The 24,416-nt window shown below is 37.3% G+C and overlaps 1 protein-coding gene across 4 annotated transcripts; it reads left to right on the top strand.

Annotated features, from left to right (window-relative positions):
- The first annotated feature begins 455 nt into the window (after positions 1–455).
- LOC147510752 (transcriptional corepressor LEUNIG-like) lies at positions 456–24,340 on the top strand. Of its 4 annotated transcripts, none has more exons than XM_086602603.1 (18): positions 456–595; positions 1,144–1,241; positions 1,346–1,455; positions 7,081–7,377; positions 7,479–7,567; positions 7,685–7,772; positions 7,850–7,925; positions 16,127–16,176; positions 17,285–17,590; positions 17,702–17,890; positions 18,060–18,287; positions 18,384–18,492; positions 18,655–18,764; positions 18,968–19,117; positions 20,466–20,621; positions 20,738–20,854; positions 22,335–22,541; positions 23,939–24,340. In XM_086602603.1, exons 4-18 carry the CDS (start codon positions 7,144–7,146, stop codon positions 24,080–24,082), a joined length of 2,253 nt encoding a protein of 750 aa, XP_086458729.1. In that variant the 5' UTR covers positions 456–595; positions 1,144–1,241; positions 1,346–1,455; positions 7,081–7,143; the 3' UTR covers positions 24,083–24,340. The 4 variants fall into 4 exon arrangements, with proteins under 4 accessions (XP_086458729.1, XP_086458728.1, XP_086458727.1 ...); XM_086602602.1 differs by having other exon boundaries at positions 551–595; positions 7,464–7,567; XM_086602601.1 differs by lacking the exon at positions 456–595 and adding an exon at positions 633–954.
- Positions 24,341–24,416: the final 76 nt, after the last annotated feature.

Below are 24,416 nucleotides of genomic sequence, written 5' to 3' on the forward strand. Positions count from 1 at the left end.
TTATAAATATTAATTAATTTTCATATTTTTGGTTGCTTCAGTGTTTTATTTTTTTTGAGATATAACCCAATCGCCCTTCAGGATCCGCAGAGTGTCCGTGCAACACAGGTTCTAAACATAACATATCAAAATATTGAAGACAGAAAAGTTAAAAAAAATGTAATTATTGCGCTGGAAAATATCAAAAGCCCAGTGAGTAGTATATAGCCTGCCAGCCCTGCCTACATGGTAATGTGGACTGAGTAGCAGTTAGATTAGATTCCAACTACTGAGAGTGCAAAATCTGAACTTCAACAACCAAACAGCAACTCATCTGAATATCGGATGTAACAATCAGTTCAAATGACGACAATACCCTTATACCAAAATTTACATAAATACGTCATATTCTTCTACCCTCTGGCGGTATTTTTTGTCATTTCATTGCAAAACTAGGAAAAGTAACTTCAAAAAAAGGAGGGCCTTTTCGGTAAAATAACTCAGCTTAGCAATAATTATATCTTCTGCAACGCCTCATCACTCCAACCATAGGTCGTACTTAAAAGAACAGTCAGAATAATTAATTAAAGTTTTTTAAAGTCTGCAGTTTTTGCAGGTAAAATCTATCTTTCTTCTTCACTTTTTTATTTTTACTACATAAAAAGTGTTTTTTTTTAATATATTTGTTTTCCTTAAAAGAATATATATTTTACTTTAAGCAGAACCAGAAAGCTTTGTTTCTCTTCTTGCTTACGCTAGAGTGTAGTCCCTCTTTTTTTCTCTCTCTTGGGAAGTTTTGAGAATCTTAAATTTTAGAATCTTTGTTTTTTATTCTACTGAAAACATTATAAGTTATGTTGTTAGAATCTTAACTGAAAAGAAGAGAGAAAGAGAGAGAGAGAGTTGTCTTACATTCTGGGTACAGCTGGTATAAGAGGTTACAATGTCTCAAACTAACTGGGAAGCTGATAAAATGTAAGTGTTTGTTTTTACTAAATTTGAATATTTATATTGGTTTTCCAGTTTTGGGACTTAGTTTTAAGGAAATTGTGAATAGCTGATACTAATGAGCTTCTCTGTTACAATTTTTCTGTTATTCTGTATTGTGCATTTTTGTCTCGATGAAAGTTTTGATTTTTATGAATAAGATATGATGTGAAACAGGTTGGATGTGTATATTTATGATTACTTGGTGAAAAGGAATTTACAAGCTTCAGCAAAGGCATTTCAAGCTGAAGGGAAAGTGTCTTCCGACCCCGTTGGTAGGAATTTTTATCGCATTTTAGATGTTATCTCTGAGTTTAGGGATACGTTTTACTCAGGTGCTAATTGCTTTTTTGAATATTTTGTTTCAATTGGTCTCCAGCTATTGATGCGCCGGGTGGTTTTCTCTTTGAATGGTGGTCTGTATTTTGGGACATTTTTATTGCTAGAACAAATGAAAAGCATTCTGAAGTTGCTGCATCATACATTGAGGTAGGATTGTAAACTGTTTATTACTATCTGCTTTTCTTTATTCGTTGAAGTTTAGTTTCTTGCTGTGTTTAGACGAGGTATACTTATTGTTTTCAGTTTTAACTTAGGATGTGATTCTTATTTTTATCCTACACATGTTTCTTGTGCTTAGATTGCTTCTTACTCTTCGATTCGTAGTTGTTATACTGTAGTTGGTTGGGTGGTCAGAAGGGTGGTATTTGCTTTCTTGAAAGTAGGACTGGAATTATCCCGCATGTTTCTGCTACGAAGTTTTCTCCATACTTGGAAGTAATGAAGATCTTTTGAATTTTCTGACAAACGTCTATTTTGATGCTCAGAACTGTATTTCATCGAAGTTTGGAACCTACAATTGTATATTTGTAGCCCTCTAGGGTGACAGTTTATGACGAGCCAAATCTTCCGGATTTGAGTTCTTTTCCTGAAGCATGAACGTCTGTACATATGTACCTTGTGAGTCTGAGATGCTCTTGAGTGGATACGGTTTTTGCATCATCTCTGAAGTATCTGAAAGGAACCTTATAGGTGCAATGGATGAGGAAGGTTGAAATTCTTGAAGGTAGTCCCAAAAAAGAAAAAGGAAATTGCAACCTTGAGGAGTAGTGAACTTCCTTTGTGCTGACAAAATCATCTAGCATGGTAACTCTGCCCCTCCAACAGTCTTCCCTAGAAAAACATCCGAACTTCAAGAAAATTTCTTATAATTAGGAAATAAGCCGGAGATAGAAACCGAGGGCCAAATAGTTGCAGTAATGATGCAAGCAGGAAAATTTCTAACTAAGTGGTCATTTATGGGAAGCTTATCGCTAATCAGTTAGTGATTAGCGACAACATAATCTTGCTAGCGGTTGTTTTTCTTTTGTTGTCTCCCCTCATCTGATCTCTCTCTATTAGGGGTAAGAAATTAAGACTTCCCCATCCACTTTGGATGGATTGCTTCTGACATATTGGGGAGGACAGTTAGAGATGCTTTAATAAACCGAGGAAGAGGTCTTATTTCTCAAGTATGGAGTGGGGCATCTTTGTGATGAACACGTATGTCCAAAGATATGAATTTGCAACCTAATTTCTAAGCCTACGCTGATTTTTGGGTTCGACAACCTTGTTCCTCACGAGGAGCACGAACGCTCATAGAAGAATTAACGTAGAGAAAACCCTTCTCTAAACTCACTGACTTTATTAATCATCAACTCTAACTATGACTAATAGCCTAAGCTAAGACAATTTTCAAAATAGAGACCTTGTCTAAAAACAATTATAATAAAAAATCAAAATAGAAAAACATTAAATTTGTAATGAAAAAAATACCCGAAAAATAGAAATAGCATAAAACACTTAAAAACACTAATTAAACTCAACATAAAAAAGTCTTATAAATAGCAAAAGTAATAGGCAACTTATTTAGAGATGATCAAAGGTTGTAAAACCTTTCGGTCATGTGGCAATTTTAACTAAACCCCATCATCCCGAAGGATGTAGCAATTCCAAGATTCGATAAAAGAGATATAAGTGTTACAACCCACCCATTGTTTTTAGTCACCCTTGTTTGTGGTGTATAAAGGTTCATAGTTAAAGCCTTGATGTCAAGGATTGGAGAATTTAGAAGCATTTTCTAGAATTAAATTCAACTCCGAAGGAGTGTTTGTTTGGCATAGGCAAACGCCTGTTAGAGTGTTTATAGTCCGTGAAATTATAGATTAGGAAATCCAATTATATTATGTCAAGTCGATGGAGGCGCACTTTAGTGGGTTCCTGTGCTACCTGGATATTTCACTATCCCAACGTATCCGTTCTGGGTATATGGGCATGTAGGGCATTGAATTGAAATAGTTTCCAAATACAAATTGGAAAGCCATCGCCCACTTCTTTGTCGGGTGAATCCGTTCATCACGGTTTTCCTAATTCTTTTAGGAAACCCATTGCGAACTTGAGATCTATAAATACCCAATAAGACTTGAAAATTTGTAAGCAAGAGAGGAGAGCCAAAATTGTACATTATTGTTGAGAGCCAAAATCGTTGAGGAAAATTTTGTGAGAGAAAATTTGTGAGTTCCATTGGGATTTTTGGTTGTTGGTATGTGTAATTTGTTCTCTCTATTGGTAAATGATTCTCTTTTTCTTGGTGGATGTAGGCATTGCTTGTTAAAATCTTGGTTGTATTTTTTTCTTCTTCTTGTGGCTGATTGCCTTGGTAATGGTAAATAGTTTATATTATTATTTATTATTTTTGGTTAGGAGTTTGGTTGTTTTTTGATTTCATACGCCGATATTGTTGGCGACAAGCTTCCACTACATTTGTGGTTGGTTCATCGCTTCCGTTGCATTGAGTTGGTGTGCCTCTATAGTGTTTTGGGCACAACATTTGGTATCGGAGCTCCGGGTTCTAACTAGAGTTTCCTTGATATTTAGTGGTTTGTGGTGGAAGTTTTGATTGGAAATCCGATCTAGGGTTTTTCTATTGAAAGAAATCTATTTTTGAATTTCAATTGTTGTTTGAATATTGGTAGTACTTTCTAGGTGTTATGAAAATTGAGAATATGATTAATATGTAAAGTTTTTTTGGTTAGACTCCTAATGTTGTTGTTGATATTGAAAGTTTCAATGGAAATGTCGACTTTAAAATGTGGAAAAGCTTGGTAATTGATTTGATGGCTGTAAATAGTTTGGATTATGCTCGAGTTTTAACAATAATCCAAGAGATGAAAACTGCTGTTTGGGAGATGTTGAATATGAAAACTTGTGAAATTGTCCGGTATTGTCTTTGAGATGATTAGAAATATTTTGTCGCTTTGGAAACCTTAACAAAGGATATGTTCAAGAGATTGGAAATAACGTGGATGACTTGCTCTATTCAAAATTGGTAGATTAGTTGATTCTCGATGTAAGTTGAGAAGTGGAAGAACTCTGAAAAATTGAATTTGCTTATTATCGTTGTTAGAAAAATAGAAGTCTCATATTGAAGAAAAAATTGAACCGTGCACGTTGTTGTGAAGATGACAACTTGGTTGAAAATTTGTCTTTGATTGTTACTGCTTTCGTAGTTGGTAGCTCTACAACTGAGTGGATCATGGACTCTCGTTCTCAACATATGCGCCCCAATAGGAATTTGTTTACTAGCTTTAAGGAGCTAGATGGTGGAAATTTTCTAGGGTTAACTAGTATTACCCCCCCACTAGATGAGCCAATTAGGATTTCTCCCCCACTAGATGGGAAATTAGGGTCTCCCCCTAAATACACACAAAAAAAAAGTCAAAGTGGGTTGACCAAAATTTTTTTGTGTGTATTTAGGGGGGAGACTCTAATTTCCCATCTAGGGGGGATCCTAATTGGCTCATCTAGTAGGGGGGTAACACTAGTTCACCCAATTTTCTATTAGGTAAAGGTTGTACCTGCATTGCATAACACGTGGGATGGGAACTATCAGGTTGAATGTGTTTGATGGAACAGTTAGAGAATTGGTTGATATTCGATATAAATTACATTTGAAGAATAATCTCATCTCATTGGGTGCTTTTCGAGTCTCGTGATTTAAAAATTGTTTTGTTTGATGGAACTCTAGAGGTGGTTAGAGGTGTGCTTGTGGTAATGAAAGGTACACGGCGAAAGAATTTGTACTTCAATTGGAAGTGTGATTGGTTCAAGTGGAGGTTGTTCTCCATGTATGGTTGTTGCAAACTCTACCAAGAGGAAATATCGTGGCTTTGGTAAGAGGAACAAAGGACTATTTCATTTAGGCATTTTGAATCGGATGTGGGAGAGATCCCAAAAGATGGAGACTGATGTCGCTCTTTGTGACAAAAGTTTGGATGGGTATGTAGCTAACGAATGAGAATGAGAAATTGGAACATCTCATAATCCGAGACATGGTATCGGAACTTATTTAGTTGACTCATGTTTGAAAGTGGAGATGGTATTTGGTAGTTTAAACCCCATATTGTTGAAATTGGTTGGGGGCATTGCTGAAGTTGGAAGAACTACGATGGCTTGATCCCTTGGTTGGGTATGTAGGTAGCCACTATGTGGCGCATCTTTGTTGCTCTTTTGGGACATTGATTAGTCGTTGTTTGGCGTTCTCTGATTGGTTGTTCGGTTGGTCACCTCAGATTTGTTGCAGTAATCTTCACCGAGGTGGAGAATTGTTGGTATATAGGCGTGTATGGCGTTGAATTGGAATTGTTTCCAAATTCTAATTGGAAACCCACCGACCAGTTCTTTGTCGATACGGAATTGGAATTAGAAAGGTGAACCAATCATCATGGTTTTGAAAAGAGTTTCCTAATTCCTTTAGGAAACCCATTGTGAACTTGGGGATCTATAAATACCCCATTAGACTTGGAAATTTGTAAGCAAGTGAGGAGAGCCAAAATTAAAATTGTACAAAATTGGTGAGAGCCGAAATTGTTGCGAGGAGAATTATGTGGGAGAGAACCTATGAGTTCCATTTGTTGGTGTTGGTGGGATTTTTGGTTGTTGGTGTTTGTAATTTGTTCTCTCTATTGGTAATTTATTCTCCTTTTGTTGGTGGACGTAGGCATTACTAGACCACATTAAATTATTGGTCTTCTTTTTTCTTCTTGTGGTTGATTGCCTTGATAAGTAGTTTATATTATTATTTACTGCTTGTGGTTTGGAGATTGGTTGTTTTGTTGGTTACATGCTTCCACTACACTTGTTGTTGGTTTACTGCTTCTGTTGCATTAGATTGGTGTGCCTCGGCATGGCATTTGTATCAACATGATACAACATAGGACACTTAATGGAAACTTCTTGCCCAAGTAACATCGACATGTGTACGTGTGTATTGGGAGCCGACATAGTTATCAAGTTTTATCTAAGATTACATCTATTATTTATGAGTATTTAATATCTTCAAACCATTAGCCTAATGTAAATTTTTGTAAGTGCACTGACGATCATGAGGTTGTTTAGTGTCAACTTTATGTTTGTCCCTGGAACCCTTCACTGTTCACTTCCCATCCAATCCATCCTTCGCCAAAATGAATAGTATCATTATTGATTGCTGGCTTCCCCTTTTACTGTGAAGTCTAGAGAAGGATGATGAGCTCCATAGGGACCACTGCCCAAACCATCTCAGGTAAGGTCTCCTTTGGTGACTTTTTCTGGTTGGCTGAGTGCTGATGAAGCCAATTGTTTGCTGAGATCTGGGTTTTAGCTCCTGCAAACTGCAGCTGCTTAGGTCTTACAGACTTCCTGTAATGCTATCTTCAAGAAGCATTGAGTGCTAGAAGAAAGGATTTTAGGAATAGGTTTTATTTATTTTCGTAGGTGTAGGGTTGCAATGGGTGTAATCTTGTCCCTATTAATGTGATTTTGTCGTGGTGGAGTGCATCTTGCTGTTTTTATCTATTTTTCATTGTATATGCGAGTCCCTCCTTTCCCACACTTGTTTTCTCCCTTCCTGAGTAAGTTACTGCTTATCCGAAAGAGGTTGTGTTGAGAAGACTATAGTATCTGTAATGTAACTGATGAAGTCATTAAATCCCTTTACATTCCACAAAATCAAATTTTGTTTTCTATTCTGTTGAAGTAGCATATCTCGAAGAGTATACTTGTGAGATTACTGAATATGGATGCTTATATTACCAGACTCAACAAATTAAAGCACGAGAACAGCAGCAGCAGCAACCACAACAGCAGCAACCGCAACATATGCAGATGCATCAGCTATTACTGCAAAGACATGCACAGCAGCAGCAACAACAACAAGAGCAACAACGCAGAGAGGGTGCTCATCTTATTAATGGGACTGCAAATGGGCTTGTGAGCAGTGACCCTCTTCAGAGACAGAATCCTAGTACTGCAAATGCCTTGGCAGCAAAGAGGTATGAAGAAGAACTGAAGTTGCCACATCAAAGAGATCCTTTGGATGACACAGCTATGAAGGTATTTAGTCTTTTATTGGTGGTTATTTAAGAGAGAATTCTCTTTTCCGTATGTCATAATATGATGCTTTCTTTAACTGTTCCCAGAACTTCTTGTTACAGCAAAGATTCCGTGACAATGTCGGTCAGCTTTTGGATCCAAACCACGCTTCTGTGTTGAAGTCCGCGGCAGTAACCAGCCAATCTTCTGGGTATTACTTATAGTATTATTAACTTCATCAATATTATGTGTTTCTGTTGTGCATGCATCATTTGGGGCCTTCTACTGCTGTGCATGATTAGTTGATGACGATTGTGCTCCTTTGTAGGCAAATATTGCATGGGACAGCTGGTGGTATGTCTGGGGCTCTCCAGCAAGTGCAAGCTCGGAGCCAGCAACTTGCAGGGTCTTCGCAGGTGTGGGTGGTCAATGTGGAGTGATTTATATTTTTTTCTTTGTATAATGTGCCATAATAACTGGAATAACATGACAGGACATAAAAGGCAAGATGAATCCCCTATTGAATCCCAGAGCTGCTGGCCCTGATGGTTCGTTGATTGGAGTTCCTGGTATTAACTGTTAATATTCTAGATATGTGGTTTCTATTCAATCTCAAGTTTTCCTTTTATGCTGCCTTTGAAACATATCTGTAAGAGCTGCTAGTTTCTTAGTAGAGTAAAATTATATCGGCAATGAAGAAGAATGTTTGGATAGAAAATAGAGTACGGCCAGCCTTCTTTCACAAATCTTCATATAAAAAAACAGTGGGATTAGAAACATAATTTTTTTTTAGTTAGAATCCAGTCAAGAAATTTGCAGATAAAACGGACTTCAGCCAATGAAGATAAAAAAAAACGAGAAAAAGGAGTCTGATCTAAGGTGGACTGGAATCAGGAGCAGTAGCTTGATTTCCGTACCTGAAAAGAGAGGGAGCATATGGAACAAGGGTTTCCAGAACGTGAAGGAGCAGCATGATTGGTTGAGAAGGTGATGGATGTATCAGAAAAGACATGGTTGTGGGTTCTGCACCTCAATGAAGGAGGTTCTGTCAATTGGTAATGGTGTTGAAGTTACAATGCAACTGATTTTGTAGGTACTGGGAGCTACTCGTGATTCCTTCTTCGAGCAAGGGGAGAGGCGTCAAAATGTGCTTATAGGAAGACACAACAGGAATAGGATGGAAGGATCTTTTTGGGGGTCTAAATAAGCTTATTAATGGAGAAGAAGAAAGTGGACAACAGAGGAGGGGGAAATAATGTAAGTACTTTCGTAGACTTGCTAATGCTAGAAGTCGGGTTAATTTTATTGTCAAATTGAAGGTGGATGTGGTCTTAGTAGAAGAGCAAGATGCGATTGCTTCATACATTGTGGGATCTATGAGAAGCGCTAGGGTGAACCGCAGAAGTGGAGACCTAAATTGGATGGGGCTAATCTTAAAGGTTTTCGTTGGAGATAAAGCACCAGGCTCCGATTTTCAAGAAATGTTTGGATTTTGTATAAGAGATGTTTTGAAGTTGGTTAATGAATTTTAAAGAGAGAGATCGAGGGCTAAATAATACTTTTGTCAATATTATTCCAAAGGTAGATGTGGCGGAGGAGATCGTGGATTTTAGACCGATTAGCTTTTATTGGGATCCATGTATTCCAGTATTTCGCATTGCTAACAAAGGAAGGCAAACTTAAGATTGTTGTCTCATAGCCAATGAGATTATCGACTCTAAGCTCAAAAAAGGGAATGGGGTGTAGTGGTGAAAGTGGACATGATGAAATCTTTTGATCACGTCTTGTGGTGTTTTCTTGATTATGTGATGGAAAGAATGGGTTTTTGAGGTACATGGAGAAGGTGGATGCGGGTGTGCATCTCAAATGCTCGCTTCTCAATTCTTATAAATGGGTATCCAAAAGGCTTTTTAAAAGCACAAGATGACTACTATGTTGGTCGAGGAAATGGTTTTTATGGATTCAAGGTTGCACCAAGGTGAAGATGCTTTGGCAATTTCACACTTACAATTTGCAGATGACACCATGTTTCTTTTGGAGGCATCAACACTGCAAACCTTTGTTACTTTGGTTTGAGATGGCTTATGGGTTGAAGATTAATTTATCCCAAATATAAAGTGTATGGAGTACTGTTGGGGTCTAAAAGTAAGTCAATGAAATATGAACCAAAGTACTTGAGAGGGTTTCTAGTAAGTTAGCGGGGTGGAAGGCAATACTTTTATGTAAAGGACGGAGAATAACCTTGCTAGATTCAACCGTAAGCCAACCGTAAGCCAAATTCCTAAATATTACCTCTTTTTCCTATACCCAAAGGTGTACTTAACCAACTTGATATGATGTTTAGAAGGTTTGTGCGGGGTAGTACCCAGGAGAAAAGGAAAAATACAAAAAAATGTGAGAGATTTTATCTTACCGAGGAGGGGGTTTTGGAATGCAAATATTTTGAAGACATGAATGAAACACTTTTGTCAAAATGGTTGTGGAGGTATGCGCAGGAGAAAGAACATCTTTGGAGTAAGGTAATTGTAGATAAATATGGATAGGAAAAGAGTATGTGGAAACCAAAAATTCTATGGTGTCCTTATGGAATTATTTTATGGAGAGGCATAACTAGTGGATGGGATCATTTTAAGAAAGTTGTAAGATTTCAACCTAGAAGAGGAGCTGCTGTCTTCTTTTGGCATGATGTATAGATAGGAGAGAGACCACTTAGGATGTTGTGAGTAGATAGGTAAATGGAGTTGCTTGGGATTTGGTGTTGAGGAAAATTTGAAAGATTGGGAGGACAATGTTTATGCTGATTTTTTGGAATGTATATATCAAGCATGGGGTGGTGCATGAGGAGGAGGATAGTAGAGTGTGGAAATGGAACAAGGACAACACTTATTCGGTGAAGTCCTAGAGCTAAGTGAATTGTGGATCATTTCCCAAAGGCAATAGTGTGTGTGCTAAGGAATAAAATCAGAGGATTTTTGAAAGCAAAGGAGAAGGCTACATATAGGATTATGGAGGAAGTTAAGGAAGTGGTGTTTGATTGCTCCCGGGGAGCCTTCATTGCTTTAATGAATTTTGATATTGATATAAGCCTGATTCTCTAGCTTATTCTTCTCACCTCCTCCACCACCAAAATCAACACCTCACGTAAAGCTGCAACAGCTTGGCCCATTTGGCGTTGCTTAATTATAAAACAATGCAGATTTGAAAATACAGATTATAAAAACTATTTTTTAAAAGTACTTAAGTTCGTTTGAATAGATTACTTAAAAAAGTGCTTTATCTAAAATTTCAAAAAGTGGATAGAAAAAAGCATCAAAATGGTTCTTTGACTTGTCTACTTTTTATCTGCATTTTACTTTTTTATTTATCTTGTTGAGATATATAGAAGTTCTAGTATATAGTTTAGTCCCACATTGAGTAGGTAGTAGTCTAAGTATGTGTTCACTCCTTATTTAAGGAGTGTAAGTCCTTAGGTAATGGTATCTAAGCATAATCATATTTCCGCTTTATTGAATTCTACTTGGTATCAGAGCAAGGTTCACACGTTTTCGAGCGACCAGCGCCAACAAATCCGGCGACCAGTGACCGGTTGGTAGTTGGAGTTTTATCATATAAATTTTCATTCTTTTTCCATGTTCTTGTTATTTTCTGATTTTGTGCGGCTTTTCCTACAAAAGGTAATCCTCTTTTCAAATCCCTATTAGGGTTTCCTTTTTCTCTTAGTGTACATATGGCTATCATGCTTTCTGTGGTGCTACCCGTTGTTGCGCTCTCAATGTCTTATCACGCTACTTTTTGTGCTTATGTTGTTTACAATGTTCCCCTCCGGTGACCAGTCACATAGCGGGCATATTCCGGCAAAGGGTGAACTTTTTAATCTAAACTACATTCTCTAGTTGCTAAGTCAGAAAAGTGTTCTCCGGTAAAGTAGCAGGAGAGGTAGCAACTATGTGCCAATATGCTGTTCTGGTCTGCTGTACTGTAAACACATACAGAAAGAAGGTGGCTGTTTTTTGATGTGTCTAAATTGATATTAATTAAAGCTTGTTGAATTTTTGGGAATATTTTATGTTCGGCATTAATGAGAAGAAAGACGAATTGCTTTGTTGGTCGACTTATCTGTTAATTATGAGTGATATTGGCTTCCCTGGTTTTTTGGATTTTCTTGGTATGTTTTCGAACTTCCTCTTCTTGTTTGAAAAGAATTTTATGCTTGCTGATGATACACCAAAAGAGGTAAACTGGGCGTTGGAGTGTTGGACCGGCAAATCTTTGTTAAGTCTTAATGATTAGAAGTCAATGAGGTTTTATGTTTATTTAATGTTCACACGAGATGGGTGCTACGTTGACTTAATTGTGTGGCCCATGTTTGTTTCTTGTTGGTGGGTTATTGTTTTGTGCCTAAATAGTGAATGCAAAGAGCGTAAGTAATGGTTATTGTTTCAAGAAATTTCTTAAGAGTGGAGCAAAAGTTCAGGAAGTTCATGCTGGAAAATATTTCTTTTGTTGGTAGTGGATTATTTGAGTTGGTTTTGTGTTCGTCGATGCTCCCCATCATTGGTATTTGACCGGTGTTCTACTACTAGTGATATTGATTTGAAGTGACAGTGTGCTCGTAACTGATTGGTTATTCAATAAGTTGTAGTTACTAACATGTCTCATATCTTTTGATCAAGCCTCAACTCCACCGCGTTCTCTATGCACCATTTGTGGTTCTTCAAATTGAGGAACATTTTTATGCCGTGGTAAGTGATGCTATCGGCCTTGTCCTAGTTATGATACTAGTGGCTTATTGTGCGCCCGAGGCGAGTGTGCCTGAGTCTATTTGTGTGTCGTTGGGTGCTAGTGTTTGTGGTTTGTTGTGGTTGTTACTTGATGCTTGAAGATGGTATTTGACTCTCTATTGTTTGGTTGGTAAGCATGTTTGTTGACGGATGGTTCAGCTTTAAAGAGTTTGACTCCCTTTTATGTCGTAGTGCTGTGTTCTATGGTGTTTCACCGGCTTTGTTTTTTGCTCTCTTGTTGAGTAGCTTCTGGTATGCTGCTGTCTTTTGATGGCTCAGTTTTTCAGGGTTTGATTATCTTTTTTGCCGCATGGTGCCAAGTACTCAGGTGTTTCACTGACCTTTATTACCTCTTGTTGAGGTACTCGTTGTTTTTTTATACTGTTATTATCTGTCCGTGACAAGATGCTTAGAAAGGAGTTCATTCTAGGATATGCCTTTGGATTTGAGGGGAAGTATTGTAAGTATTTGCTTTTGCAAGTGATGTTGGAGGTATTGTGGTATGAGACACTCATGGATGCGAGTTGTTATGTGCTCAGAAGTTAGTTTTTTGGATGAAGTTCTCTCTAGTTGGTTTGCTTGCATCTCCCCAAGTTGTTCATGATTTACTTGGATACATCACCTCTGATACTATGATTGGTCTTTGTTATTGATTCTTGGATCCAGCTCAGCCCCAATTTACGTCGTGTTGGTCAAGCTTTTTCTTTGAGCATTGCCTTGGTTCTCAAGCTACCTCTAGTTGAGGAGCATTTGTTGGTGGAGCTGCCGATGCCCAAGTGCCCGGAGCCTTTATTGTTGGAGCTGCTGAGGCATAAGTGCCCAGAGCCTTTGTTGTTGTTTTTACGAGTGCTCGTTCATAGATTTCGTTTACGGTTGGAGCTTGGAGATGGAGAATCTATCTTACTATTATCTTTGTAATTGCTCAAGGGGGAGTACTTCTTTGGGGCTGTCATTGTAATTGCAAGCCTAAAATATACAGAGTCTGTATATTTCGGCTTGAGGGGCAGTGTTGAGATATATATAAGTTCTAGTATGTGGTTTAGTCCCACATTGAGTAGGTAGTAGTCTAAGTATGCGTTCACTCCTTGTTTAAGTGTAAGTCCCTATGTAATGGTATCTAAACATAATCATATTTCCGCTTTATTGAATTCTACTTATCTTAGTGAAATTGTATCTATGTTAATGGAGTAGAAGTTTGGAGAGAAAGAGGATACGGCCTTATTGAGTTTTGGCCTTGTAACACTTTGATATATATTTGAAAATCAGTGTTTACAATAATAGAAAATGCCTAAAATATTCTATGGTGATGTCCTCCTAGAACTCTTAACAATCGTTTTATTTAAATTGCCAAACAATATTGCGATAAAATATCTGCGTTTAAAACACCATAAAACTGATTTTAAGCAATGCCAAATGCCCCCCTAGCCCCATGCCTTTTATCTTTCGATCGGAACCAGGACAATTTTCAGAAATTGGGTAAAAGGTGAAGAAAAAGGAAAACATAATCAATGGAATGGAGGCAATCTAAACTATGAATCACTGTTGAATGCTTGGCACAAAATCAACTCCTTTAGTAACAAAAATCATCTATTGCTTCTCTTAACATACCCAATGCCGTAGAGCATCACTAATGGGAATGTGTAAAACACTTTTAGTGAAAATTTACACAATTACAAAAAAACCTCTGCTAATGGGATTGTGTAAAATGACTTTTAACTTAAAAATGTTTAAATGATTGTTTAAAAATGAACATAGTTTTACACATTTTAAAACTCAATTAGTTCTAACTACCCACTACAAAAATGGGACTCCATAAGTTTTGCATTTTCATTATTTTAAACCAATAGGAAGCCAACACCACTTGTTTTTGCACATTTTACACACCATTGGGAAGCCTAGGTGGCTGGGTAAATTTACACGACCTATTGGTAATGCTCTTACATGTCATACATACCGATTAACAATTCAAATACAATCTGACCTTCACAGTCTCTATAACTAGTAAGTAGTAACCATAGAGGAATACCCATTTGAGTTGAAGACCTGGTTTTGACGAAGAACTTGTTGAATTATATTTTGGTATAGCTTCATGAGAAACTTCCAGTGCTAGTGGTTGAGAATTTTTTGTGATTTCTAGAATGGAGTTCTCATTTTCGTGTTGGATTGTTGTGAATTGCAAAAGAACTTCATTTATTCTTCTATGCACCCATTTATATTGGTGAAGAGAAGAAATTGTTTTTCTTTCCAGATAATTTTTTTCCACATTGCTTTGATGGGATAGGAAGTGATTTTGGAAGCCGTGGGTTGTTAATTTTGGTGGCAGTGGTGAGATCTGAAGTGATGATGAGAAAAAGAGGAAAGGCCAATGGGTGGGAAGGGGTTAGAGTTGGTATTTTAAAAAATATCAATGTTTCTGACTCAGAGATTCACTACTAAATTCTTTTACTTTTGGCTTTGGTCTGTCATTCTCCCTCCGTGTCCAAGACTCATTCCAAATTTTATTGCTTTAATTATTGGAGGTTGCAAAGTTCCTTCCAAAATTTGGTTTGTTTCTTTTGTGTGTTTTTTTAGAGTACATCATTACTTTGGATAACCTTAGGAAGACATTTGTCAAGGAGGCTTTTTAATTTTTTTTATTAACTATCTGTCCCTTATGTTTGAATCGTGGTGAGTCTGTGCACCATGTCCTGTTGTCCTTTCTATTGGAGTATATGGAGTACCTTTATTTGTTTGTCGAGTGTTCAATGGGTATGTTTGGGTTCGATGAAGGAGATACTTGACTCATGGAACTTGAGAGTACACTCACAAAAGGGTGGACACATTTGGAGTATGATACCCTTCACGATTATGTGGGGAGTGGTTGGAAAGGAATTAAAGACACTTTAGCAGTGAGGTGAACACTATGGAGGACATCATAATGTCCATTAAAGGCCTCTTATTTTCTGGTCTGAGGTGCACGAGGAGACTCAAGATATACCTTTCGAGCATTTTTTGTATAGATGGGAGTCTTTTATGTTTTAAGCGGATGGTCTTGTTTGTATATGATTATTATATATTTTATTTTCCTTTTTCTTCTTTCAAGCTTTAGATCTTTGTACTAATAGGGACATTTCATCCTACTCTTTTTTTTTAATTGGTTTTCCGACACGGAGTGGGGGGCTAATTGCGATGTTTGAAACTTTGGGGAAGAAGTACAAAAGTGGTACAAACAATGGCGGGTTAGGGCCTATTTTCCCTTCAATTTCTCATCACTTAGTGAGAGTGGAACTCCAGAAAACCGGGCTTGAGGAGTACAAACATTAGGATTGAGTGTTGTTTCTTTATAATAATATGTTTTTAGTAGCACATGATGTAATAGCTGGAGGGAACTTTTCTAATTCCACCTGTGGGCTTAATATAGAAAGGGTTGGTCTCTCATACAAGACAACCGATCATTTATTCTTTCTATCATTTCCAAGTTAGTATTACAGCTAAAGAAGTCTAGAAGATCATTTGCCTCCACCGACACATGCTGCCGCCACTGCTACCGAACTCCCAACACATATTAATAAAACCATTCAATATCATTGGATGACTTCAGATAAAGTTACAACTTCTAGCCTTCAGGGAGCTGATCTAGACAGTTACACTTTGAAGTGGGTAACCTCTATGAGAAGTACAAGCAAGCTTTCCATCCGGCTGTGTACTTGCTTGTATCATAACCAAATTACACATTTAGAGACACAGTTATTTGAATAAATACTTGTCAGAATTTGCCGACATATTTATGGGTCTCAAATTTTTAAAGGGTGTGTGTTCCTTCGCGAACATGGCTTTAATCCAGTTGGATGTGCAAACTAGGGTAGTGCAAGATCAAGAATTGATTTTCAGTTGCTTTAATAAATTTCCGAACTTGAATTGCATCACATATAGTTGTAATTTAACTACCTGGTTTTTTATGGTCTACATGGGAACATTTTATGCTAATGACAAAGGTCATGTTGTTTTAGGATCAAATCAAGGCGGTAACAATCTGACTTTGAAAGGTTGGCCACTCACAGTAAGTCTCTGGAGTTACGTGTTGATATGTTACATTTTTGTTTTTGCTCTGGGAATTTCTTATACTGTCACCCCTACTGTATTACAAATTTTGTTTGGAAGGTATGCCTTGCCTAGGTCCACTTGACGGTATGGGATATGGCGAATTTTTTCATTTAGCAATTTAAGTTTGTTAATATAAAATGCCCGCCTATTGCCAAGGGCCAAAATGCCAGTCTGACAAAAATAGCCCGCGGCTTCTACTAAATACCGTTATACAAATAGATGCTTAGGAAAAAAATCAGTAATGAGGGTCTTCGTCCTCCTTACTGCTTTCCTCTTGCCGACTCTTGCCATGGAGCAAACTAGAAACCAAAGTATCCAGAATTCTTTGAAGTTTTAATGTGCAACCCATTTATGAGTCAGTAACATGGTTTCAATAAATCGAATTGATTCAATTAGATCATTTACTTCTCTCTAAATGCGTGATCAATTGAAACCTTCCTTACAATTAATTTTTTATCTCAATTTGGAGGCGATGTTCTTCTAATGGAAATAAATTGGGCATTTTGTGGCTAATAAATTTAATTAATAAGCAAATTCTAAGCATCTCGGATCTTGAAACTATGTGAATGGACTTGGATGTTATTTTAATGAAAGTTAAAAGGGGATTTATTTGAAATTGAAATGAGAACAAAAGAAAACATGCTTTCATGGATCTTGATCTTCTTGAACCGTCCTATCCCAAATTCCAGTTACAGGGGTGATCAATGTGGGAGGTTCCTAGGGTATTTTTGTAAAACTTAATCTTCACCATTGGTAGTAGCATTTTGGCCCTTGACAATAGGCAGAACCTATAAAAAAGAGACTATTTCAAGTTAAAACTGATACTGTGATTCTGTTATATGAATGATTAGGTTATTTCTATTTCTGTATTTCCTTAAATTACATTGTTTCAATTTAGGCAAAATTGTTTCCAATTAGGACTTAGTTCGGAAAGGAAAAAAAATAAAAAAACTATATGAAGAAAACCACCCAGCTTGGATTTAATGGAGTGATACTTGATCTATTGTTGCTGTTTCATATTTATCTGCTAGTGTACTATTTTTTTTTTTATTTTTGCTTGATAGGGACTTAGTGAGCTTCGGTCACCTTCGCCATTTATACAGTCCCCATCACCATTTCATCAACTCCCTCTGCTGACTCCACAGCAGCAACAACAACTTCTACTTCAGGCACAACAGAACTTAAGCTCTCCATCTGCCAGTGATGTTGAGAATAGAAGATTGAGAATGATTCTTAACAATCGGAATATGGGTCTTGTGAAGGATGCCCAGATGAATTCAATTGGTGATTTAGTTCCAAACGTGGGATCGCCAATGCAAGCTCCATCCCCTGTTTTGCCTCGTGGCGAGGCTGATTTGATGCTATTTAAGGTTCACTCTCCCTGCCAACCATTTTATTCTCTCTGTGGTCAGAAGTTACTTGAAATAATGTCATCTTGAGGCCTTCCTATTACTTATACAATCGTTGTTTATATGTAGTAGAAAATAGCTCAGTTACAGCAGCAACAACAACAGACTGGCAATCAACTGCCTCAGCAGCTTCAACAGCATGCACTTTCAAGTCAGCAATCACAAGGTTCAAACCACAACCTCCACCAGGACAAAGCGGGAGGTGCGGGAAGCATCACAGCGGATGGTAGCTTGTCAAACTCCTTTCGAGGAAATGACCAGGTTGTTTGCTGAGGTTACAAGATTGTCATATGCTGCATTGTGTACTCATATGACCTTCTTTATGCCTCTTTGCTTACCCCCCACCCCTCCTATTATCGTGCATATTCCTCCTTTTTATTTTAGGTGCCTAGTTTAAATCTAAATGCATTTAAGGCTTCAAAAAAATCAGGGCGGGCGAAAGAGGAAGCAGCCTGTGTCATCTTCAGGCCCTGCCAACAGTTCAGGAACTGCAAACACAGCTGGACCTTCCCCAAGTTCGGCACCTTCTACACCCTCGACACATACGCCAGGAGATGTGATCTCAATGCCTACTTTACCACCCGGTGCTAGCTCCTCAAAGGCTTTTATTTATAATTCTGACGTAACTGGAACACTAACATCACCTTCAAATCATCCAGTGAGTAGAGCTGTATCCTGTATTTGTTTCTAGTTCTTGAGAACAATTTCATAATACTCTCTTGTGCACATCCTCAGTGGTGGTCTGTTTTGGCAGTGGGATGATAAGGATCTTGAGTTGCAGGCAGATATGGGACTTGTGGATGATGATAATGTTGATTCATACTTGTCTCAAGATAATAATGACCCTATGGATGTCAGTAAAGGTGCGGCTGGTTATTATTTTATTTGTTGGCATTATATGCAGAGGAGTCTAGTAGGGAAAATGGTGCATTAAATGCAGCGGAATTGTTTATGGGTGTATGTCTGTCCTGTCTTATTCACAATTTATTTTTCACTGAGGTTACTACACTTTTCTTTGATGTCAGGGTTCACATTTACCGAGGTTGGTTTTATTCGAGCAAGTACAAGTAAAGTTGTCTGCTGTCACTTCTCTTCAGATGGGAAACTTCTTGCCAGCGGTGGGCATGATAAAAAGGTGAGGGCTGAGGCCGCAGAAGTTTTATACTTCACTATACCTTGTAGCACTTTTAAGAACTGAAGACAGTAGACACTTCTAAGAAATGTAGTCAGTAGACAAAACTTGTCACATGTCACAAGAGGATTTGATGCTGCTTTTAGACGGTATATTTTTGTTTCTAAGAATAATAGAGATATTATCTTGTTTATTTTGCCATGCAGGCTGTACTGTGGCACACAGATTCGTTGAAACCGAAAACAACACTAGAAGAACATTCCCAGCTGATTACTGATGTTCGTTTCAGTCCAAGCATGCCAAGGCTGGCTACCTCTTCATTCGATAAAACCGTTAGAGTTTGGGATGTTGACAATGTTAGTGGAATATGCTCTTCTCTTTCATTATTAATCTCGATAACCTAGTTCTTCTTTATGATGGATTCTCTTCTTTTTTTAATAATTTGAAAAACATATTGTTACAAGCATTTGTTGCAGCTTCCTATAACTGATAAGCTAAGCATTATTATGCAGCTGGACCTAAACCTTAGTATAGTATGGTACCAGAATGACAATACTTCCTACATATTTGCTGCTTTCAACATTATGGGTTTTCCTGGCCAGATGTTATCCTGTGGGACTGAAATGATATTGTGGTTGGAAAGCAAGTTCCATAATATCATTGTGATCAGTAAGAATTTATGCCTATTAGGTCATTTTGGAAGATATCTTGCTAAACATGACTACTAAAATTGATATTTTGTTCTTTTTTAAAATATTTGGAGTTGAGAAAAGATTACACTCTAAAAGAAGGATATGTACTGTAGGGTTTGGGTTGTTTGCCACAATGCATACATAAAATTAGTGAAACTGATAGGTCTACAAAGTTAAGGTTTGTTACTTTGTTATATAAGCCATTTGATCATTGATCATGTTTCCATTCCACTTGCTCTACCATCATCAATAAGATAAAGAAAGGAAAATAAGAAAGCAAAGGAGGGTATAACATTGTAGGTTTGTGAGTTTGACACATTATGCAAGGAATTGCTAGGATACCCTTTTATTATGATGTCGGTTATTGGTGATATGCTAATTGCTTATCTGAAAGAGCAAAAAGGTTCGACGTGTTAATCTTGTGTTTGCTATACAAATGTTTAATTGAGTCCCTTTTACGACATTATCCTTATTTTTGATGGGTGGGTGAAAGTTATTAGTTAATTGGATACAAATATAGCACGACTGCACAAGATGGACAGTGTTTTTTGATAAGAGGAAATACACAAAGTAGTATTATCCGAAAGCCTGGACTCCGCTTGACAACACAGGAACAAAAACCTCTCAAATTATCCCACAAAAAAAAAAGGAAAGAACTCTGAAGAGATCTCTATCAACTCCTTGAACTAAGTTGACCTAGAAAACTACAGTGCGCTTCTATATAAAATGAGTTGACCACACTCCGTGGTGATGCATCTTATTATAGAACGACTCTGGCTACTGACTCTTGATATAATAGAATTATTTTGTATGGTAATGCCGGTGTGTTTTGATTCTGTTCAACTTTGATCTGCTGCTAAGTCTAGATCTTACGTAGTTTAAATAAAAAGAAACAATTTTAAGTTCCTTCTTACCTGAACTAAGCTTGGAACATGAACTTTACGAACCTCAGCGACGCTGTTAGTGATCTGTACAATGTACACATGAGCTGATGGATGATTCTTTTGTGCAGTCTGGCTATTCTCTTCGTACCTTTACAGGACACTCTACCTCTGTTGTGTCACTAGACTTCCACCCGATCAAAGAGGATCTAATCTGCTCATGTGATGGGGACAGTGAGATACGGTATTGGAGTATCAACAATGGAAGCTGCGCAAGAGTCTTCAAGGTATAGGGCCGTGGAATTTCTCTTTGGAGTTGTAAATGAATGGTGTAAATGACCCTTCTTTTACTTTTGGTATATTAATAATTTGTTACTTACGTTATTTACTTCGATAAATGCAGGGTGGTGCAACCCAGATGAGATTTCAACCCCGTCTTGGAAGATATCTTGCCGCTGCTGCTGGGAATGTTGTTTCTATACTTGATGTCGAAACCCAAGTTTGCTGCCATTCGTTGCAGGTTGGTTCTTAGTTATTCACTTGTTTGTGTCTTATATATATATATATATATATATATATATATATATATTCATTTTATGTTAGGTGAGATAGCATATCTTAATCAAGAAGACAACAATTTGTTTTGTTTTGGGTTGTTTTGTCCTGCATGGGATGTCTTAACAGTTTTGTTGGTCTAGTCCACCTGTAGAAACAGAGTGCACCCATAGAAATAGCCAAAAGAAAACCCTGGACCTTGTGAGGATGTCTCCTGCGCACATCTCGTGGCAGTTATATTGCGTCTAACATCATTGTAGTGCTTTAACAGTTATTATACTTTGAAAGGGTCATTGGCCATGGGTGTTGGTAAAGGAGATCAGTAAAGCCTTTAGGACAAATAACACGAGTTGTTCACATTGTCTGGGATATCAAGTATTAGGAGCCTGCGTAGAAATAACAATTTTGATTCAGCTTTTATTCTTTTAGTGGCACATTCATGTGAAGTCAAGTAGTTCAAAACTTCAAATCATAGTGTTGACTGCTAGGACTTTCTAAAGTGTTCTTTATCTCTGAACTTGATTCCAATGATTATTCTTGAATTTCTATCTTCAGTTTTGGTACTATAATTTGCATAATTGATCACAGAAACGGTAATGCCTATGCCTTCCAGTTATATAACCCAATTGTGATTGTGTTGTTTCTATTTAGCTCCAAACATATCTGACAATGAGTCGCCAATTCGTAGTTGTGACCTGTGATGTTTTTTTTTTCTTTTTTTTCTTTTATTTATTTATTATTTTAAACTAGATAATGCCCCATACCTTTAAGGTACTCATCGGCGCGCCTTCGGCACGGTTTTGCTTTGGTTTCAATTTTCAAGAATGAATTGCGTTGAGAAATGTTGTTTACGATTTTCACTTTTGTTTCATGTAGCTTAAAGGGACTCCACAATCCTAGAATAAATTGTAATACATAAAGAAATAGAATTTGCTACTGGAGTGTCCATACAATAGTTCAAGGGCTCAAGTTTGAAACCCCCGGTGGCAATAACTTTTTTCTTTTCGGGCAGTTTTTTAATTTAATTGTAGTTGCAACTTTAAAAAAAAAAACACTGAAGTTGCCAATAGCCAGACTCGAACTGTTGACCAACATGTTGAAATTTCAGCGATCAAGCTACTTGAAATCTCACAGAACTTAACACTACAAACACTTATCTCGAGAAATTAAAAAAGCTTATCGGGCATTAGATGGTGCTATATTTGATCTGGACTGTCCTTTGTTTATTATTTTGTCTTCTAGTGCCTGAATATTCCCTATCCTTTGTTTATTATTATTGTCTTCTAGTGCCAAAAAATTCCCTATCTTATTAAATAGATTTTAACTCTATCAGTTTAGTGTGTACCTTTTATTTTGGTCTCACATTTGTGCATTTTCCCTTTTTTCCTTCAATATTTTGTTGAATAATGGCAGCTAATGTTTATGTATTTGGTGTTCAAATGTAGGGACATACCAAACCCATACATTCTGTGTGTTGGAATCCCTCTGGCGAGTTTGTGGCATCTGTGAGTGAGGATTGCGTGAGAGTCTGGACACTTGGATCTGGCAATGAAGGGGAGTGTGTTCATGAGTTGAGTTGTAATGGCAACAAGTTTCACTCTTGTGTTTTCCATCCCTCTTATCCTTCGTTGCTGGTCATTGGATGCTACCAGGCAAGTTACATCTGCGTCACTATCCAACAGACATGTGTTATAGTTCTTTGTATGAAACTTATGACTAAAAAATATTCATATTTTCCTTCCTAACGTTCGACATAGCTGTATCTTTAGAGAATGACATAAATCACATAAGCTGCATCACTTCTGCGTCACTATCCAACAGATCATGTGTTATAGTTCTTTGTATGAAACTTATGACCAGAAAATATTCATATTTTCCTTCCTAACGTTCGACATAGCTGTATCTTTAGAGAATGACATAAATCACATAAGCTGCATCACTTTTGCGTCACTATCCAACAGATCATGTGTTATAGTTCTTTGTATGAAACTTATGACCAGAAAATATTCATATTTTCCTTCCTAACGTTCGACATAGCTGTATCTTTAGAGAATGACATAAATCACATAAGCTGCATCACTTCATTTTTGTCTTGGATCTGATACCAAGTAGAAATGTGAAACTTAGGTCTGAGCCCTTTGGCTCTGATACCAAGTGGAATTCTATAAAGCAAAAATATTATTATGCATAGATACCATTACATAGGGACTCACTCTCTTTAAATAAGGAGTGAACACATTCTAACACTACTACCTACTCAATGTGGGACCAAACCACACACTAGAACTTATATATATCTCAACAGTTAATTATGTTCTCAGTTTTCCTTTCAGTGGCCATACGCAGACTGCTCCAAATTGTTTTTGAGGTTTTTATGTTTAGTTGTAGCTGAGAATGTGAAAAAGTTCCCTCATTCCCATTCCACTACAAGCAAATTCCATATGCTTAACCTTATTATAAAAAAAATGCCCCTAGATATTATTAACTCAAAACATAATGATACTCCACATGACGGGGCGTGTTGAGATTTATAATCTGATATAAGGTATAGGCATCTAAAACCTCACGTGACAAGATATAATTCCCAGGGCTTCTCCACTCATTGCCAATTGGTTACAAAGTGGGCCTGTAAGAAAATAAAGACTTTTGTTATAAAACACAGAAAAAAAAGGGAAAAAAGCTTTTATACTAGTGAAAATTGGAGGTAGTTTTTGGACATCCTTCAAGCTGATTACCACTACAGTAATGAATCTTTTCAATTCGTAGAGGCCTCATAAATTATGTTTTTATGTGAGGCTATAGATACTCGATATGAGATTATAAATATCGACATGCCCCCCACATGCGACGTATCTTATGGTGGACTGAGTTGACTCAAGTGTGTTGAAATGCGTCAAAGCTGCTCTGGATTTCCAGGCCGGGTGTGAGCAACAGTGACTTCTTGCTCATGTTCTTTTTATCAAGCTTTTCCATATACTCTAGCTATATCTTCACATAAATTAATGCTGCATAACCTGTTTGCTGACTTGTGCAATTGGTGTTTCGACAGTCTTTGGAACTATGGAACATGGCACAAAACAAAACCATGACTCTGTCTGCTCATGAAGGATTGGTCGCTTCCTTGTCAGTGTCAAATGTAACGGGTTTGGTTGCTTCGGCTAGTCATGACAAGCTTGTAAAGCTATGGAAGTGATTCTTTTTGGTTCAAGCACTTTTCTCGACAAGTCCTAACATGTCATTTGCAGTTTGTATCCGGTGGATTTTGAGAGGAAAAAGTTTGGTAGACAGTGTCCTGTCTTCTTTCTGCCCTCGACGGTCCCTGTCTAATAACATAAAATTTCACTTGTTACGTCAGATGCTGACCATGATGTATTAGTAGTAGAGCCTTTTGTATATGTAGAAATCAATGTAGTTGGATAATGGATTAATCAAGTACCTACTTTTGCCGACAGAGCACTGTTTTTTCATGGCCAAACTAAAACTTGTTACATCGCCTCATTGGTCGTCTCATCTTGGGATGATAGCTG

The sequence above is a fragment of the Coptis chinensis genome, chromosome 3 (assembly GCF_015680905.1).
Source record: "Coptis chinensis isolate HL-2020 chromosome 3, ASM1568090v1, whole genome shotgun sequence".
NCBI lineage: Eukaryota > Viridiplantae > Streptophyta > Magnoliopsida > Ranunculales > Ranunculaceae > Coptis > Coptis chinensis.